At 31.8% G+C, this 21,965-nt stretch overlaps 1 protein-coding gene across 1 annotated transcript in view; it reads left to right on the forward strand.

The window, feature by feature from the left end:
* Positions 1 to 20,030: 20,030 nt before the first annotated feature.
* LOC114326473 (homeotic protein empty spiracles-like) overlaps positions 20,031 to 21,965 on the forward strand; it is a 166,429-nt gene continuing 164,494 nt past the window's right edge. The window contains exon 1 of the mRNA XM_028274861.2: positions 20,031 to 20,899. Coding sequence (XP_028130662.1) covers positions 20,308 to 20,899 — 592 coding nt within the window. The 5' untranslated portion in view covers positions 20,031 to 20,307. The remainder of the gene's footprint in view (positions 20,900 to 21,965) is intronic.

A 21,965-nucleotide genomic window follows, 5' to 3' on the forward strand; every position in this document is an offset into this window, starting at 1 on the left:
CTAGCACTGAATTATTTCGTGCGGCTGTAAATAGGACAATGATTGTTAATATGCTGGACAACATGAGAGCCAACGATCGACAAGCGGTCTCGGCACCTTAAGAAGAAGAGTACTAAAAAAGAAGAAACATCATCCGTATAAAATTTGTAGTGTTCAGGACATAAACTTCAGTTTAATGGAACAGTAAATTGTCAAAACTGCAGATATTGTGTCCGCCCTTAAGATCTCCAGATCTTACATCACTTGATTTTTTTTACCCTGAATGATCCGCTATACGTGAACGTTCCTCAACTTTCTAATGCTTCCTTCATTCCTTCACTCATTATTATAATGATATCTTCAATTTAAGATACTCTGACGTTGTGATTAAGTGTACCTAGTTAAGAAATAGCTAACCCATATCTGAAAATGGCGTATTGCACTTGAGAAATATTTATGGCGCAACTGCACATAGTATTTACTGCGGAAACTGCACATAGTATTTATTGTTTGAAACATTTATTTTTACGGAGCTCTTATTACTTGGGACTCACCAACAATTCTGCCAAGAAAATGACTTCCTGTACTAAAAAAATCCTGTGCAGTGCAGTCATGATCTAAATTTGGAACTTCGCATAAGAATGGTTCCATGTTATATATTCCCAGTACTACTTTACGGGGTTGAAGCATGGTCAGCATGGACCCTGACAGAATCGCTTTTAAAAAACCTAGAAGCATTTGAGATGTGGGTCTACCGCCGTATTCTGAAGATCAGTTGGGTAGAAAGAGTCACAAACGAAAGGGTTTTGCAACGTTTGAATAAAAGTTGCGAAGTAGTGAACACGGTTAAAAGGCGCAAATTGGAATACTTTGGTTATATAATGCGTCACCCAGAAAAATATGACATACTTCACCTTGTCATGCAAGGTAAAATAATGGGAAAAAGAAGTGTGGGCCGCTGTACAACTTCTTGGCTTAAAAACCTACGCCAATGGTTTGGGAAAACTAGCACTGAATTATTTCGTGCGGCTGTAAATAGGACAATGATTGTTAATATGCTGGGCAACATGAGAGCCAACGATCGACAAGCGGTCTCGGCACCTTAAGAAGAAGAGTACTAAAAAAGAAGAAACATCATCCGTATAAAATTTGTAGTGTTCAGGACATAAACTTCAGTTTAATGGAACAGTAAATTGTCAAAACTGCAGATATTGTGTCCGCCCTTAAGATCTCCAGATCTTACATCACTTGATTTTTTTTACCCTGAATGATCCGCTATACGTGAACGTTCCTCAACTTTCTAATGCTTCCTTCATTCCTTCACTCATTATTATAATGATATCTTCAATTTAAGATACTCTGACGTTGTGATTAAGTGTACCTAGTTAAGAAATAGCTAACCCATATCTGAAAATAGCGTATTGCACTTGAGAAATATTTATGGCGCAACTGCACATAGTATTTACTGCGGAAACTGCACATAGTATTTATTGTTTGAAACATTTATTTTTACGGAGCTCTTATTACTTGGGACTCACTAATAATTCTGTCAAGAAAATGGCTTCCTGTACTAAAAAAGAAGAAATATCATCCGTATAAAATTTGTAGTGTTCAGGACATAAACTTCAGTTTGATGGAACAGTATATTGGCAAAACTGCAAATATTGTATCCGCCCTTAAGATCTCCAGATCTTACATCACTTGATTTTTTTACCCTGAATGATCCGCTATATGTACGTGAACGTTCCTCAACTTTCTAATGCTTCCTTCATTCCTTCACTCATTATTATAATGATATCTTCAATTTGAAATACTCTGACGTTGTGATTAAGTGTAATAAGAAATAGCTAACCCATATCTGACAATGGCATATCGCACTTGAGAAATATTTATGCAGTATCGGAGTTCAGGCGGAAAGTACCTACTTGGTAATTATTATTACTTGGGACTCACCAATAATTCTGTCAAGAACATGACTTCGTCATTACAAATATCTGGTATCAACTTCCTGAAAGGCGTCTGTGGAAACGTGGAAATCTACTCAAGATGTACAACTGCCCCTACAGATGTTAAAACTTACCCCGGCGCTGATATAAATAAACTTAAACCAAAATTTAGGTATTCTTCTCAAAAATACAAAATTTAATTGAAGAAACTAAAAAAGCCAAATAAGCCTAATAAGATACACAAGAAACTAAAATATAGGTAGGTATCTCCGGAATAAAAAAACTCAAAAATGCCTGCGTAGTTAAAAACGGAGACAGAAAAAATTTGTAACCACGAATAACAGTGCCAATCATGGGAGAGTTACACTAGTGCCAGCTAACTAAGATACTCATTAACATTCAGCTCAGCTGAGTGCTATTAATTGTTGGAGGTGTGAAATTACATACACTAGGGATCATTTCATAAAACAGGTAGATCCCTTGTTTATGGAATTCAACGTCTCGAAAAATAGCACCACGCTGAGCTGAATATTAATGAGTTTCTTGAATAGCTATTATTTTACATCAGTGACCTTTTTGACGATGCTTCTCGAGAAAATGTTATACATAGGTCACTACTACACATACTACCTTTGACAATCAGTTAGACAGAGGTCCCAGTATACCTATACTGAAATACTTTAGTACCTATACTGAAATAAGAAGTCAGAAAAGCAATATTGCAAGTTAATAATAATAAAACAACTGAACCAGATCGAATACCTGCTGAGCTACTTAAACTTGTGAATGATGAAAACATTATCTACTTAACCACTTTCTTTAACAAAATTTACAACGAAAGAAAAATACCAGATGATGGGTTCTAGCCACTGCTCCTAACATTACCAAAGAAAAGCAGGCCCATCAAATGCAGTGATTTTAGATTAATCAGTTTGATGAGCCACACACGTAAGATACTTTTACGAATTATTCAAAACTGAGTATTCTTTCTGTGCAACAGTAGAATGGTTAATAAACAATTTGAATTTAGAAATGGTCTACAGAGCCGGATTTAAGGCAGTGGGGGCCCCTGGGCAGAATTGGTGTGGGGGCCCCTGAGCAGAATTGGTGTGGGGCCCTACCTCCTACCATTAAACAAATTGTTGTTATGACTATGGTATGGTTAAAGTCCGGGTACTTTTCGAGATTTTTTAGCTGAAAATTCCTTGATTATGTGAAGCATGTCTAGTTGCTTTAAGGCATTGTGTTCAATTGCTCATTATAAAGAGATGGTTCAAACGCTCTTGGCCTATCATAGACCTAAGTCGATTTTTAATTAACTTAAATTTTTAGAATGATCTCTCTCCACTGCAGTTAGTTACCATCAGAACTAAATATAAACGAAGTGTCACTACAACGTTTGGAACCGCATCATTCACATTTTTCTCTTTTAACCGTCGCGGTCGGTACATTTGAAGTTCTTATATTTGATGAGTTGATTCCGTCTTTAAATGAATTGAAAAATTCTACAAATTGTACTAGTTCGACACCTAGTTTTTTATCTAAAATCATTGCTATAATTGTCGGTAAGCTTCAGTGAGTTAGCTTAAATTTCATTGGGAGTTAAATTTTCCAAATAATGTAAAAATCCAAAATTGGAATGAATGGATTCATATGCCGAAAGCCTATGACTTGAAGAGGAAATGAAGTGATCTATAACAGCTATAAAATTTTGAGTCCTAAATTTCTCTGATGTCATTTTAGTTTCTGAAATATTTCTTAAAAGAATATAAATTTTTTAATTGATTTAAGTGCCACCACTCCTGAATTAAGGTCAATATTTGGATCTTGGAGAATACGACTTGTGCTGTTTCTCCTCTCTAAGATTTCATTCCAAAATATTGCAAATATCCCTGTTTTCAGTAAACACACTCGATTATACAAACCATTTTTGTATCGCTACGAGTTTCAAATTGTTGCCCATCGTCTTTTGAAATTTTGGATAATACTACTTTAATCTGATTATAACCTTTAACTAGTTCTTTTGCGGCATCACTTCTAGACGACCATCTAGTAGTACTTACTCTTTTTTAGGAAGAATAATATTTCTGCCATGGTCGGCGTTGCTCTCGCTTAAAGACGTTTTTAAACATTCGATTAACAAGTTGTATCTATATGTAGAGGAAGTGAAAAATACATAGGGTTCATACAGTCCTTCCAAGAAATCAAAGAGTTCTGTGGCAGCAGGGCAACACCTAGCTGCAGCTTTAGCAACTAAATTTAGAGAGTGGGCGATACATGAAATCTACAACGCCAAGATATTGTGTTATCTAAATTTTAGCTGAACACCATTGTGTTTTCCACTCATAACTGACGCATTGTCGTAGGACTCTCCCCTGCAGCTTTTCAAATCGATATCATCTTCTTGCAAGAATGTCTTAAATATATCTTCTGCTTTATGACCGTGATTTGCCAAAAATACATTTTTAATAGGAGAGAAACCTTCCATATAACGAAATATTACAGTTAATTTATTGACAAAAATTATTCTATGTGAATAATGTGCTGATTTTTTTAAGTTTGGGGCTTTGTGGGGGCCCCCAAAATGTGGGGGCCCCGGGCAGCTGCCCAGATTGCCCCCCCTTAAATCCGGCCCTGATGGTCTAAGAACTAGAGAGACATTATTTTGTATCCGCTTTCTCTCACAAAAAGTTTTGAGTTCCGAAAGAATGTTTATGTTTGTTTTATCGACTTCGTGGAGGTATTCGATTGAGTAGGTACAACACGATACACTTTTTGATTGCCTGCGGGTAGCAGAACTTGACCACTACAACATAAGACTATTACAATTTTTATAGTAACATCAGCCTCTATCCAAATTGGCGATAGTCGTAATGAAAAACTACCCAAACACACGTGGAATACGACAGGGTTTTGTGTTTTAACCCAGTTCTTTTAATCTCTCTAAGGAATCTAAGGTTATTTAAGGAATCTTTAGGGAGGCTTTAGATAAGAGTGAGTAAGACTAGGCAGAGGAGTAATCAAACAAAAGATATATGTACTCTGAACGCTGACGATACAGCATACCAAAGACAAAGTAGATGGAAGTTGGAAATATTAAAATAAATCAGGGCCTACTTTCTTTTAATGGAGAGCAGATAGAACGTGCAACACAAAACTGGAAACCATTTATATGTAGCAGAAAGCTGTAGATGGATGCATAATATCATGCAGGAAAAGATTTAGAAATGCGTAGCTTTGGAAGGCCACGAATGTCATGGCTGCGCAATCTCAGGAAATGGTTTAATTATTCGTCTGTCTAACCAGTTTTTAACCATGATGATCACCAACCTTCGAAAGAATACTGCAACTTAAGGCATTAACAGATTTTTTCCTACTTAAATATCATCAACTATACCTCTCCAGCGGGGTCACCTGGTCCAACTTTCAAATGAATTTTGTGAAGGATGTCTGTTCATATTCGCTAATTTTGTAATAGTCACTTAATTTGTTGTATATTTTTTTATAGTTCTTAACAAAACATGTACCTATTTAACAGATTTTGTTTTATTGTTTAGAAAAATGCTTTCAACATTTGTTTCTCCAATATTTGTAACTATAACTATTTAATCATTCAGTTATTCACTTTTACGATATTTATTATTTTTTTTTGAATAAAGTGTACAGTTTACCCAACTGGTACAGGCCAAAGAGGTTATAAGCCAAATTATGGTATGTCTGAACAATAAATAAAGCCAATATAATAAATCTTTGTAAAAAACATTAGATATGAAAAGTACACTTTTGTAATTGTGTGGTATAGGCAAATACCAAAAAGGGCGGTACAACATAATCCCCTTTAAGAAGCTAAATACCTGAAATCCTAATATCTTCTTTACAGCAGATACACAAATTCACCGAAAGAGGAAAAAAGGACCAGAGTCAGTTAAAGTTAAATGACTTACATCTGCAGACGACGATAATGCCCAGATTTTAGAAATGTAAAGAGGGTATTAGCGGCAATTTTTAAATGGTATTATTTACAAAAACCTCAAATGAAAAGGATTAGCACGAAAAAGCATCACTTCAAAGGTTCCCTAAAATAAGATGATTAAAGATTTATAAATGTGACGTTCAAGGATTACATAGAAAAACTTGGGTATTTTATGTAGTTTTGGAATACAATTTTGATTGTCTAAAATGTATAGTATATTCACCAATTTACAACAACAATAACACTCTTACCAACTCTTTGGAGTGGTATGACAGCTCTTCCCAGAGCCGTGTGAAATTGGCACCTCTAAATACGATTTTTTCAAAAATGTTTTTATTTTTTAATTGTCGATCAAATGTCCACTCTTGTCCAGCAAAAATTTTTTTTGTCCCCCTTTTGTTTACGAGATACTAAAAAAACGTGAAATAAAGCCCAACACTCCGAAGTCAAAAAAACGTCGTAAAAACTGATACGTTTGATTGTCCAACTGTTGTCCACACTTGTCCATGCATTTTTTTTAATTGTCCACCTTTTATTTATTTAAATTAGCAATAATTATCGTTTGTTAGTAAAAATGTCAAAAAATGAGAATTTTTGGAAAAATTTTTTCACGTTTGATTGTCCGTCGAATGTCCACCCTTGTCCAGCAAAAAATTTTTTTTGTCCACCTTTTGTTTACGAGATACTAAAAAAACGTGAAATAAGGCCCAACACCCCGAAGTCAAAAAAACGTCGTAAAAACTGATACGTTTGATTGTCCAACTGTCCAGGCATTTTTTTAATTGTCCACCTTTTATTTGGGTGGACATTCGATGGACAATCAAACGTGAAAAAAAATTCCAAAAATTCTCATTTTTTGACATTTTTACTAACAAACGATAATTATTGCTAATTTAAATAAATAAAAGGTAGACAATCAGTGGGGTGCTGGAACTTTTCAAGCGGCCCGGTGATTTTATAGAAAAGCGGCCTCCCATCCTCATTTTACCTTCTATTGTCAGGATGTTTTATTCGGTACCTATTTAAAAAAAAAAAACAAAAAAAAAACAAAGATATAAATTATTTTTGAATCAAACATAAAACTTTGAATTCAATGATTTTTTTCTTACTTTGCTATATTTTTTCATTTAAGAATAATAAATCTTACAAATAATAATTGACATGTATGACAATATTGTATGCAGTAAGGCAGAAACCATAATTTCCTAAATAAATATAATATGAATTTGATGCAATTAAGGTACAAGTAAAATAAAATTGAGAATTTTTCAATTACGTATTAAGTTGCATTTTAGTAAATCAATTATACAAGAGAGTACAAATACAAGTACAATGCAAATACTTTAATTTAACAATATTTAAAATGTTAATACAACGCAATAATCTAAATATTCTTTTGCAATTATTTTATAAAATAATTACTTAACTCTCGATCAATAATTTCCGCATTAAAATAGATTTTTGAGCAAATTCGTCGATTATTTCATCATTTTTAAGCTCATACAAAGCTTCTTTTTCTATAGCCATTAGCATAAAAGTGATCTTGTGTTAAAGTACTTCTTAACCGATTTTTTTATGTATTTCAATGTTGAAAAGCTTTTTCGCAAGATATTTAGGTTACTGAAAGAGTTAATAAATGCTTTATATTATACTATTTAAATTTGGATAAGCACACTGATATAAGTTGTACTTATACAAAACAGCGTAACAGCAAGCTATACAATCTTTACACTTTTTAGTACTACACGGAGGTGAGGTGTTCACATTAACATTGTCATTTGTTATTTCGTGTTCAGTATCACTTTAGATTAATAATATCATCCTTCATATTTTCTGTAGAATGAACAAATTCATCATTAACACCATCTTCTATAATCTCAGTATTTTGCAAAATCATATTTTTAATACAATCCATTTATCAGCAAAATCCATGAGTTCTTCTCTAATTGCTGTCGCAGATATGGTAGGATAACACTTTCTTAATTTTTCAGTAAATGATTTAAATGCCATCAAAGGTATACCATTTTTTATTGTATCCAAATTTCTAGGATGTAGAGTGCTTATATCATCATAAAACGATTTGATTTGTCTTGATCAAATCGTTTTTAGATACTTTCAATAATTCGGTCAAAAATGAGCAAGACGTTTTTCCATTTTTTAATTCTGCACAGTACATACTACATACATGTTTGAAGGAAATTGGAAAACCATAAATATACTTGTATGTATGAAAATAAATAATATTATCTGTAGCAATCTATTTATGTATATTATATAGACTATAGAGTCTTACTCATTTACTTAAACTGTATTTCACAATTAAAAAAAATTTGATTTTTTTTAAATGTTTTATTAATATTATTAGCAAAATTAACATCCGATTAGAAATCAAAAAAATATTTAAGTATATTCAAATGGGAAATAAGCCACAATTTTACCTAAAAATGATTTTATTAACGTTTCGAGTTTCGACGCCCAAGTCGGGTGTCGTTGTCAAAATACAAAATAATATTAAATAAACAAAAATGTTGTTGCTTAGTAAAAAATTCTTCTAATAATTTATTTAATCTGACTCATTTATATCGGCAATTCAGACACGTATTATACATTTTAAAGTAGACGACTTTAAAAATGATATTGCCAATATTGATGAGTTGCGTTCCTGGGACGACTTTACTAAAAGATAGTTCATTCGATTACATGAAATCAATCCCAACTCAAGAATAGCCGCCACAAAAAATCATAGCATGTGATCTGTCTTTAAAAAGACAACCAAATGCAACGGTGGTACTGAAATTCTCGCGTTAGAGATTCCATAGTAAATCACGAGGGAAAACCAGGAAAAACCTCGTGATACTATCCCGACATCGCAAGTATTTGGGTTTACATTTAGTTTACTCTCAAAACTAATACCAAATTCTGACTTGATATTTTAAATTTTAAATAATACTAAAATACTAAATATGTACTAACTCGATATGTTACTGATTTACTAATTGTGGTATTTTCTTTCTATTGACTTCCTCCTTTAGTATGGGTAACCACATCCTACTGCATTCTACCGAGGAATTTGCGACACAATTGGTTTCATTTAGCATAATTAGAGCCGCTTCTTTGATTTTTCTCTTTTTACTATCTGTTTCTTTTAGGACTATACTTGAATCTCTCCACTGAACTCTATGTTCATTATCCCATGCGTGTTGACATATTTGAGATCTATCAAATTCTCTATTTTTTATATAAGACTGATGTTCATTTACTCTAACGTCTAATGGTCTTGACGTTTCACCTATATAAAATTGTTCGCATTCACAAGGTATTTTATAAATACAATTCTTTGTCTTTCTTGTTCACTGTTAGGTTTAGTTTTAGATAGAATAGATCTCAATGTGTTTGTGGTTTTGAATGTTGTTGATATGTTGAATTTATTTCCTATTGTTTTAAGTTGTCTTTTTAAAGACAGATCACATTTTTAGGTTGTCTTTTTAAAGACAGATCACATGCTATGATTTTTTGTGGCGGCTATTCTTGAGTTGGGATTGATTTCATGTAATCGAATGAACTATCTTTTAGTAAAGTCGTCCCAGGAACGCAACTCATCAATATTGGCAATATCATTTTTAAAGTCGTCTACTTTAAAATGTATAATACGTGTCTGAATTGCCGATATAAATGAGTCAGATTAAATAAATTATTAGAAGAATTTTTTACTAAGCAACAACATTTTTGTTTATTTAATATTATTTTGTATTTTGACAACGACACCCGACTTGGGCGTCGAAACGTTAATAAAATCATTTTTAGGTAAAATTGTGGCTTATTTCCCATTTGAATATACTTGATTATAAAAATGCCACAAGAAAATAGCTTCAGAACAACATTAAAAAAATATTTTTTGTTACATCTAAAAATTTTTGTGAAAACCTATTTGACCGGCCTCAAGAGGCCGCGGCCTGTCGGTGATTGCACCGATTCATTTATATGGCCAGCACGCCACTGTAGACAATTAAAAAAAAAATGCCTGGACAAGTGTGGACAACAGTTGGACAATCAAACGTATCAGTTTTTACGACGTTTTTTTGACTTCAGGGTGTTGGGCCTTATTTCACGTTTATTTAGTGTCTCGTAAACAAAAGGTGGACAAAAAAAAAGTTTTTGCTGGAAAAGAGTGGACGTTTGATGGACAATAAAAAAATAAATTTTTTTTTGAAAAAATCGTATTTAGAGGTGCCAACTTCACACGGCTTCTTCCCAGTGGTCTTTTTTTATTAAGTTTATGTGTTTTTGCTCATTTCACGATTCTTTCTGGCTCCCTTCAGTCGACATGATCTCTCCATTTGCGACATTGCATTGTGCTCGTGTCCATCTCAACACATCGTGGACTCCTGTTTCCCTTAATGTTTCTTCATTCCTCATTTTATCTCTGAGAGAAATTCCTCTTCTTGTTCTTAATACTTTCATCTCTGTAGTTCTCATCAATCTGTTTGTAAACGATGTTTCAGCTCTTAGTTTCTGCTGCGTATGTTAGTGATTGGTCTTACACATTTTTTATGTACCTAGGTAGGTATGTGGATTTTGATCTCCACACTCATATATGTATTTGTTTTCCAAGGTAGTTAAAATTCATGTCTTATTCTACTATGTGTTCGTTAACCATTAGTTTACATCTTATGGAGCTCTGGGCTATACACTAGGTCTTTTCGTGAGATAGTTAACATGTTTAACTTGTGTGCTGTTATATTGAAGCTGTAAAGTAGGCACTGGAAGTTATTTTATGTCTTTGCCACGATTATTTTATCATCTGAATAGCAGAAGCAGAGAATACTCAAAGCCATGTTTCCAATTTTGTAGTCAATGTAGGTCTCATTTACGCTTTCTATTATCTTGTTCATGATCATGTTACAGATAATTGGACTGAGGCTATCCCCCTGATCCTGCTTGATTCCTGCCGACGTTGCTTATTTCTTCGGACTGTTAAGTTCCCTGAATATTGCTTTGTAGATATTTTTATTGATGTTTTTCTGTTCCATGATTTGGATTACTTACGTCTTTCAGTTTGACTCTGTCAAACGGCTTTGTGAGATCTACAAAACATAGGAAATAACATTGTAAAGTTGTAGATGTATTGGTGCTGAATTATTGTTCGTCTGATTATGCCTATACGGTGTTAATATTTTATACATTTTTTCTTTTTTATCCCTAAGCTACAAAATTTCCTTTCTACTTGTCGCCATTTTTCGTCTCATTTCCTACATGCTACTATTTTGCCTATACCTACCTAATTTGTACAATTTTTTCAAGTTTAAATTTCTTAATAGAATTTGTCTTTATTGAGCGCCTTTATGTTAAACCAATTAATATTGTGTAGGTTCCTACTTCTCTGTTTTTTTATTTAACTGTTAACGTGTTGAAAATTACTTTTTGTATAAAATGATATTTGTCCATTTTGTATAAAAATCTGCGAGGGAAGTTTTACGATTTTCTAATTTTCCAATAAATCCGAATCAATTATTATTGTTATACAAAATTTATTTTTACCACAACAATAAATATTTAAAATAGATATTCATTTAATTAATTTTTGTATATCAATAGCTATAGCTACGATTAATCATACCGTGAAAATTGGAAAATTATTATTAGCTTTATTACAATCATAAAAACAAGCATGATCGATATATTTCTTGGACAACTTACTAACGCTATTAATATCGTTTCTATGAAAATTATGATTATGCTTTTTGCTTTAAATAATGTGTTTCACATAACTGATTGACTTTTCAATTTGACGGTATTACAACTACGTGCCTTATCGGATTATGAGACATTGGTAAAATAAAATCGAAGACGGATGCAAAATAAAAATTTTTATAACAGTAAAATCTAACACTATTTCAGTCGTTTAGGATGCTTATGGTAATTAAAATAAAAAAATCTCTAATAAACTCTATTATCGAAGTAAAAAACTCCTTAGTAGTAGATATATTTTAATTAAAAATATTAATAATCCAAATGGATTACATAAATGTGTTTAGAACGAACGTTTTAGGACCGATTAGTCCATCATCAGTGAACTCATGTACTTACAAAATAGTCCCAAAACCAAACAGTGGTTATATGTAGTATTCCAAAAGGAAAAAGTTTTCCTGTAGTTGGCTGTATACCATGTAATACAAAAAACAGTAAATCCTTTATAAAAGGTATATTTAAAATCCCTAAAAAGGGCTACATCACAATCAAAACTAGTTTTCACTTCGGAATAAATCAAACAAACGGATAGAACTTTTTGTAATTTCATTAAGATATGTTTAATAAACAACATATCAAAAAGTTCTACTCGAGAAGTGGGTGCTTCATTTTTTATTAAACAAATGAACTACGAAATTAGACGTTTTTTTAAATAACTCCGAAAATATAAATTTTAGAAAAAAACTGACTTGACCATTGAAAAATTCAGAAAATTTTACAAAAAAAACCTTATTTAAAGAATTTTCTAAAATTAAATCTGTATTTTCTATAATTTTTTATTTATAACGCTAAAGTCACCCTTCTCACAAACATTGGCGCACTGTAAACTAGCGTACGGCGAAGTGCACGGTTGAGTTATTTTAACGTAATTATTTAACTAATGGATCAAATGAAATTTTACAAACTGAACATGAAAGAAGAATAATCAGGCTATCCTATGGTTATAATAAAAAGAAATAAAATCTATGGGCATAAGTACGGTGGGGGGGGGGGGGGGGGGGGAGTGAGCCTTACCTGAATTTTGTTTAAAATTTATTTAAAAATGTGTAATTAATACATTAATACAAGTTTTCTTATAAAAGCCTCTATTTTGCACAACTTACCTCTCAAGCATCTTACTAAATGATGTTTTATTAAAAAAAAATCTCAAAAATTTAATTCAAATTAAATGACGTCTCAAAAAATGTAATTTTTGAAATCTTCGTAGTTTTATAGAATTACCACCACTTTAAGATAGTATTAGTCTAAGTTTGAACAGTCTAAGTAATCTTTAAAATGCACTAAATTATTTTACCTTAGAAATGAAATAGACTATTTCTTTTTGAGAAAATTAAGAAAGATAACAAAAATGTAATACAAAAACCGAAAATTACCAGCTAAAAAAATGTTTATACAAAGTGATCAAAACTTTTTTTTTTCTGTAAAACTTACCTAAAATACATTTAATAATAAGCTTCAAAAATAATAAATAATCAGCAAAAAAAATTTGTTTAGCTCTTATACAGTATGTTTGCATAACTTGGAACCTATTGATAACTTTTTTATTATCAGTTTTACGAAAAAAAGTTATTCTTTATAAAATACTCTGCATCGTATATTATCTAAGACGCAATCATCAAATATCAAATTTATTTAATTTTATACGAGGTATGTCAAAAAATATGAATTTCACTCAAGAGTAAAGTACCGTTACATTTCACAATATCGAAAATTGTTATTAAGAAAATTGTTTGGAATTAAAAAATTTGTTTTAGTGTTTAATTACATCCTTCTAATTAGAATATTGTGAATAATAAAGGCACTTAACTCTAGAAAAATTCATATTTTTTACATAGGGAGCGTTCAAATATTACGTAACGCGATTTTTGAAGATTCTGGACCCCCCTCCCCCCTACGTAACGCACTGTAATGGGCGTTTAACTATTACGTAACGCAATTTTTGAAGATTTTCGACCCCCCCTCTCCAACCTGCGTTACGTAATACTTGAACGGTCCCATACCTCGTATAAAATTTAAAAAGTTTGATATCTGATGGTTGTATCTTAGGTTTTGAGACCAGGTAGAGCATTTTATGAAGTATAACTTTTTTTCGTAAAAGTGATAATAAAATAGTTATCACAATATGTTACAATGTATTACAATTATTGTAATAAAATTATGATGAGTATCCGTAATTTTTCGATTTTTCGATTAGAATGATGTAATTGTATATTTAAACATAGTTTTTAATTTCAAACAACTTTTCATGATAGCATTTTTTTATATTCTGGAGTATAAAGGTATTTTACTCTTTAACGAAATTCATATTTTTGACATAACTCGTATAAAATTGATAAAATTTGATATCTGTTGGTTGAGTTTTAGATTTTTTACTATCCAGAGCATTTTATGAAGAATAACTTTAATAATAAAAAAGTTTTCCATGTGGTTCCTAGCTACGCAGACATATTGTATAAGAGCTTCTGTATAAGAATTTTCAAATTGCAATGCCATATTCGGATTCAGCATAATCAAAAACAAAATAGAAACATATTTGATCAAAGTAAAATGATGAATTTAACGATATTTTAAAATTATTTATACAAAACAATTGTTATTGTTTAAACAATTAATAATTAATTAGCGGCAAAATCTACGAGTAAAACTTTTACTTTAACAAGTATATAAACTAACAAAAAAAGTTTTAGAAAAATATAAGCTGGTTTGAATTTTTCCGAAACAATGCATGTTTTCGTTCTAATTGCACTTCCCTATAGTACCTATTCAATTTACACTGTTTATTAATTCGCATTTTTAATGCTTCAATGAATAAAATTTTTAGCAGAATAAATTTTTCATTTTAGATGCCCCCTGATAAAATAGTTGCTTGGAGCTAGATCTCCCGATCTCGGAGGCCACTTAATGTTACCGTTAGGTTTAATAAAACTGTTTACTTGCAAAATAACGCAGATAGGTACCTACCTACTTAATTTTTTCTATTTTTTTCGTTCGTTAAGGTTACAATATTCAATGTTATTTAACTCTAGTATTTTTTATCAATTAATGTAACTACATAATATAATAAGTATTTAATGCTTTAATCTTTTAAATTTTAAATAGGTAGGTATACAAGTAATTCTATTTGCTTATTAGTTTAAAAATTGAGCAGTTGTTTTAAAAAGTCCATAGGCTCCCCTATTTAACGGATAGGTATTTATCAATGATACGAATTTTGTGTGAAAGCTTGAATACCCTTTTATATGTAAAAATAAATTCAAGATACCTACCTACCTAGGTATTTTAGTTTTTTTGTTGGCTCTGTATAATTTTGAAAAATAATAACTTTATTTTAAAACTTTAGATTGCAAAAACTACTCTATCGATTGTGCTGCAATTTTGTGTAGTTTTTTATACTTACCCTATTTTACTTAAACATATTTTCTGAGTAAATTTTGAAGGCAATTAAAGACATTGATTTTGACCTTTGTTTAATGGTTTTTGCTATCTAATATCTAATACCTAATTTGCTATCAATATCTTTGCCTATTTCAACAATATTTATTATTTTTTCAATTTGTAAATATATAGCAATCTAGCTTAGCTAGGTACCTATCTACTTATATATAATAGAAAATTGCAAAACCTTTTTATTTTCACAAAATTTTTCAAATATGCATATCTAGTTTCCGAGATACTTAGCTTTAGGCATTTTTAGGCCGCTATAGCAACGAAAAAGATAAAAAATTAATTTTTCCAATTTTTTTCACAAATGTTTAATATTTAACAAATTTAATCTAGCCTATCTTTTAAAGTATCCGCATACCTATAGTGACATTATCATTCCTAGTAAGTAATATTTAGAAGCGATTAAATAAAAAAATAGGATTATAGATCTGATTTATATTACCCGACCCAAAACAGATACCTACTGCCTTGTCTAGTCCTATGGGAAACCGGAAAACATTATTAAATAAGTATTAGAATAATAAAGAAGAACAGGACGTCAAAAAATATACCTAAAGTATGGTTTGTTCAACAGTAAATGGTTGAGTTCAATTAGTGCGGTCGTAAATATTATTAAATTTATCTGACCTGGCCCGTTGTTAAGACCCACCCGGAGCGATAAGCAACCGAGGTAGACAGAGTTGGTCATTTGACAATTAACACTGACTAAACGGTACTCCCATAATAAAGCAAATAAATTTTACCAGAAAACATATTTTTATACTATTATCGGTTAATCCAGGATGTTTATAGTGGTAACTAATTGAACTCAACCATTTACTGTTAAACATACCATACCTTTAGTACCTTTATGTAGTACCTTTTAGGTAGGTAGATACCTACTTACTCCAAGACAACTAAAAAGAACATTTTAAGGCAAATGAAATATTTAGCAAATAATCTGATGAAAAGGGAAAAATAAATGCAAGAGGCCCTAGAATCTAGAACACCAATGAAATCTTAAAAAGCTATCACAAGAAGAGCAAATAAGGTAAGTAGGTATGTTTAATCATAAAATGAGGAAAGTAATAGTTTCGCTTAGTTGCTACTTAGGGGAGTGCAATTAGAACGAAAACATGCATTGTTTCGGAAAAATTCAAACAAACTTTAATTTTTCTAAAACCTTTTTTATTAGTTTATATCTATACATGTTAAATAGGTCTGTATCCCGCGTATGAAAAAAAGTTGATTAATAGCAAGCTAAAAATTTGTTAGCTTAAGGGTGTCTAGTCGGACAAACTTTGATATATGGGAACACTGGAACAGGGGAAGTTTTAATTGCGGAACAGGTTAAAAATTTGGAACGGTCAGACCACGAAAACGGCACATGTATTTTGTCCGACAGAACAGACTTAAACTCTCCGAACAGAGATTAAACTCTCATGCAAAAATCAGACTGCTATTTATCACCAAATGGGCGTTTTAATGAGTGGAACATGTAAAATATGTCAAATGACAGGAATTATGACTGGTGATAAATAGCAGGCTGATTTTTGCATGACAGTTTAATCTCTGTTCGGAGAGTTTAAGTCTGTTCTGTCGGACAAAATAAATGTGCCGTTTTCGGGGTCTGACCGTTCCAAATTTTTAACCTGTTTCACAATTAAAACTGCCCCTGTTCCAGTGTTGCCATATATCAAAGTTTATCCGACTAAACACCCTTAAGGTATTAACAAATTTTCAGCTTGCTATTAATCAACTTTTTTTCATACGCGGGATCCAGACCTAAAAGTAAAAAGTTCTACTCGCAGATTTGGCCGCTCATTGTTTATTAATTGTTTAAACAATAACAATTGTTTTGTATAAATAATTGTAAAAATATCGTTGAATTCATCATTTTACTTTGATCAAATATGTTTCTATTTTGTTTTTGGTTATGCTGAATCCGAATATGGCATTAAAATTTGAAAATTCTTATACAGAAGCTCTTATACTGCGTAGCTAGGTACCACATGGAAAACGTTTTTATTATCAATTTTACGAAAAAAAGTTATTCTTCATGAAATGCTCTACCTGGCCTAGAATCTAAGATACAATCATCAGATATCAAACTTTTTTAGTTTTATACGAGGTATGTAAATAATATTAATTTTTCTTAAGAGTAAGTGCCTTTATTATTCACAATATTTTAATTAGAAGGATGTCATTGAACACTGAAACATATGTTTTAATTCCAAACAACTTTTCTTTATAATAATTTTCGATATCGTGAATTATTAAGGTACTTTACTCTTGAGTGAAATTCATATTTTTTGACATACTTCGTATAAACTGAATAAAAATTTATATTTGATGGTTGTATCTTAAATTATATACGATGCAGAATATTTTATAAAGAATAACTTTTTTTCGTAAGACTGATAATAAAAAAGTTATCAATAGGTCCCAAGTTACGCAGACATACTGTACTTATAAGAACTAAAAAAAAAAAATTGTTGAACATTTATTATTGTAGAAGCTTATTATTAAACGTAGGTATTTTTGTGCATTTTAAAGAATACATCCTAATCTTAAAAAAACACCTACAAAACTGTAATAGATCTATTCAAACTTGAGTATAATACCGTCTTAAAGTGGTGTTAATTCTGTAAAACTATGAAATTTTCAAAAATTACATTTTTTGAGACATCGTATCATTTGAATTAAATTTTTGAGATTTTTTTTTTGAATAAAACATCGTTTAGTATCTAAGATGTTTGAAAGGTAAGTTGTGCAAAATTTAGAGTTTTATAAGAAAAATTGTATTAAGTAGTTAGGTATACCTACATTTTTAATTCATTTTTAAGCAAAATTCATGTAAGTCTCACTTTCAGCCCACACCGTACTTATACCCAAAAAACCTTTTATAAAGAATTTTCTAAAATTAAATCTGTATCTTCTATAATTTTTTAATTGTAGTAACGCTAAAGTCACCCTTCGCACAAACATTGGTGCACTGTAAACTAACGTACGGCGGAGTGCATGCTTGAGTTATTTTAATGTAAGTACCTAATTCTAACTAATGGATCAAATGAAATTTTACAAATTGGACATGAAAGAAGAATAATTAAACTATCTTATGGTTATAATAAAAAGAAATAAAAGGACATCGCACACATCTTATGGAAAATATAATGTCACTCAAATTCAATAAAATTTATACGAATAGATTCGTTTTAAATTAACGGTCAAATCTTATCATTGCGCCAACTCTTAATTATGATTAATTACGGCGCAAATTGCAATTAAAGTTTATCGAAATCACATTTTTTGAGTCAGTAAAAGTGTCAGTTACAATTACTATTGCTCTGGGTGCTATTCACAAGAGCTTAAACCCAGCTGGGTCTAAGCGGATTAGTGAAACTAATCCGCTGATTTATGGAGTACCGACAATTTGGGTATTTTAAAATATTTTTTCTCTCTCTAACTTATGTACATACCCATTTGATTTCAGATTTATTTATATCAATTTCTGCTCTTATTATTGAAAATATAGAGTTGGCGCAATGATAAGATTTGACCGTTAATTTAAAACGCATCTATTCGTATAAATTTTATTGAATTTGAGTGACATTATATTTTCCATAAGATGTGTGCGATGTCCTTTTATTATAACCATAAGATAGTTTAATTATTCTTCTTTCATGTCCAATTTGTAAAATTTCATTTGATCCATTAGTTAGAATTAGGTACATTAAAATAACTCAACCATGCACTCCGCCGTACGTTAGTTTACAGTGCACCAATGTTTGTGCGAAGGGTGACTTTAGCGTTACCTACAATTACAAAATTATAGAAGATACAGATTTAATTTTAGAAAATTCTTTATATAAGGTTTTTTTGTAAAATTTTCTGAATTTTGCAATGGTCATGTCAGTTTTTTTCTAAAATTTATATTTTCGGAGTTATTTAAAAAACATCTAATTTCGCAGTTCATTTGTTTAATAAAAAATGAAACACCCACTTCTCGAGTAGAACTTTTTGATATGTTGTTTATTAAACATTTCTTAATGCAATTACAAAAAGTTCTATCTTGTTTGATTTTTTCCGAAATGAAAATCTATAGGCACTCCTCTAACTGATTTTTATAGGTACCTACATCATGCAAATAGTTAGTCCTCATAGATGCAAATATTTCATAGGGAGGTAGCAGGTAGTAGGTAAGAACCTACCTACTTGTAGATAATTAGATATTTTTGAAAATAAAGTAAAAGTAAAATATTTTTCCGTAGCTAAATGATGTACCTATATCTAAATATGATACTAAGTAGGTACCTACACGTATCCACATAAAATTAAAATATATCTACCTAGCAATAAAAACTAACAAACAACTTAATAAAATAATTTTAACGTCAAATATACCTGGAATCTAACTAATTTAATAACTCTCAGTCATTATATCGATTATTCAATCGTCTGAAAACCTGACGCTAAATAAACCAATTAATTCTTCCAACAAAAAATTATAATTACATAAAATGTCCGAGTGGGTACTACAATAAAAACAGCAACTAAAACTCGGCTGACACCTCAATTACCAGAACTAAATGACATTGAGCTCCGCCTCGCTCACAGCGCGCGCATGCAAAGGCGTTACCCAAGTCGATAATTTCAAAAACAAATATGCGACTGTCAACCGGCCGTCTTGATCCGTAAAAAAGCCTTAACGAATAACCTGTTTGTTTTAACGCTAACTATGCCATAAGTGTAATATCGCTGCATTTATCGCTCTCTAAACGGGTTTTTCACCGTGCAAATAAGGGGCGTTCACCAAGAACCTAATTCCATTTGCATCGCTCGTATCAGCCAATAAGGAGCCGGCTTTCTATCGCTGGGATTGAACACCGTAAACCAATCCTTAGTCCTCTACACCCTACTCACTCCCCCACCCAGCTAAACTCTTCAACAACGTTTATACCAGTTATTAACTGACGAGATTTGTAAGTGGTAGCACCAGAGACGTTTTTAAATCAGTCATTATCGTTCACCACATTTTAAAAAACGAACTTTAGAAACGAGTGTAAAGTGATAATCCTTTCGGACATAAACTATTGTAAGGAAAACTGTTGGTAAAAAAACAAAAGTGTTAAGTGACTTGCAATTTTCTATAAGGTATCCGACGGATCGTGTTTTAGTGTCGAAACTAGTGACAATGGTGTTGAGAAAATCGCGTGGCTCAAATACCCGGAAGAATCAATGTTAGCCCTACAGAGTTTGCCTTTATTTAAGTGCTTAAACCCAACCATGATGCCTCTGGCACCTACTCCAATAGTTGCTGTGCCTTCGAAGCCTAAAATCGGTTTTTCGATAGACTCGATAGTCGGCGGAGCACACCAAGCCAGTCCGCAACATTCGCCGCTCCATTACTCAGAAAGTTCCGCACCCCTTTCGCCCAGTAGTGACGCTGAAAATAGACTCAATGGTTCGCCCAAGCAATACACCAGCTCTCCTCAAAGATCTCCGCCAAGCTCTCCCAAACCTCCGATAATGGTACCGGGTATACCAGCACACACGTTAGTGCGGCCTAACCCTACGTACGATCCCAACTTGGTACCGAAGAATGGGTTCCTGCAGCCAGAGATGATGCACAACCATGGACAGCATCCGTTCGCCTTGGCTGCCCATTTCCAGGGAGCGGCTTTGGCGGCAGCGTTAAGCAGTGGACAGCATGGGTTTCCAGGACAGCCTTCACCGTTGGCACAGCACGCGCAGCCTAGAGACAGTTACCCTTTGTATCCCTGGCTGTTGTCGAGGCATGGGAGAATATTCCCACACAGGTTTCCAGGAGGTAAGTCCACAATATTATGTTTTTGATAGAAAATGAAACGTATATCTTTACTATGAGCGTCAATAATTTTGAAAATACTTACATTTTCATCAGTTTCTGCCTCGGTCTACAATGTAGCAAATTGGCATAATATATCTTTAGCTACGGGTTCAATTGTAGTCAATTTAGGTGGCCTTCCTTTTTGAATCTCTTTTAGGATTGTCTATTTGATTTGATTCTTTTTGCAAAATTTTTGCTATATGTGCATGCATGGAGTGAAATCGATGCTTTGATATTAGACTCTTTAAGAACAAATTAGAAGGGAATTGTTTAAGTGCTAAGTAGATTTATTTAATTAATGATAAATTGTCTTTCATTACTAATATTGATACAAAACAATTATTCTGCTGTTATTTATACATGACAAGTAGGTATACGTCATAGAATTTCTTCTTCTAGTAATGTTTTTGTAGCAAGAAACAATTCTTCTCATCTTCAAACATGTAAGATTTTGTTAGTTTATTTATTTTCATTTGTTTCAATTATTTTTATCTGTTCGATTGGATATTTTTTATGCCATAATGTTCTTAGATCTAAGTAATAGATTTATTTCCATGACCATAAGACCAGGCCCATGTGAATTTCTATCTTTTCTCACATTGTCACTTTGTTATTCTTAAAAAATATCATGCGGCAAGATTCTGCAAACATTTTAATTATTTTAGTTATTTAGTCATTTTGGCTTACCTATATGCCAGTTTTTTTAATGATACCGCTTTTTATAATGTTGATAATGATACCAGTTTTTTTAATATGAAATTCAAATCAGATTTTCTGCCAATAATTCTGTTCTATGATGATTCACAAAAAGATACTCTTGTGTGATAATTCAGCAACCAAATTTTTTGGTGGTTTGACATAAAAATAGACAAAACAAGGAAATCAAAAAGTCAGAACAAATGAACTTGTTGAAATCAAATAAAACTAAATATCTTGCCAAAATAATGATTTCTCTAACATGAAATCTAAGTGACACCTGGAAAACCTCAGAAATCACATATATAGATATAGCTACTGCAGAATCCTC

Source organism: Diabrotica virgifera, chromosome 2, assembly GCF_917563875.1.
Source record: "Diabrotica virgifera virgifera chromosome 2, PGI_DIABVI_V3a".
NCBI lineage: Eukaryota > Metazoa > Arthropoda > Insecta > Coleoptera > Chrysomelidae > Diabrotica > Diabrotica virgifera.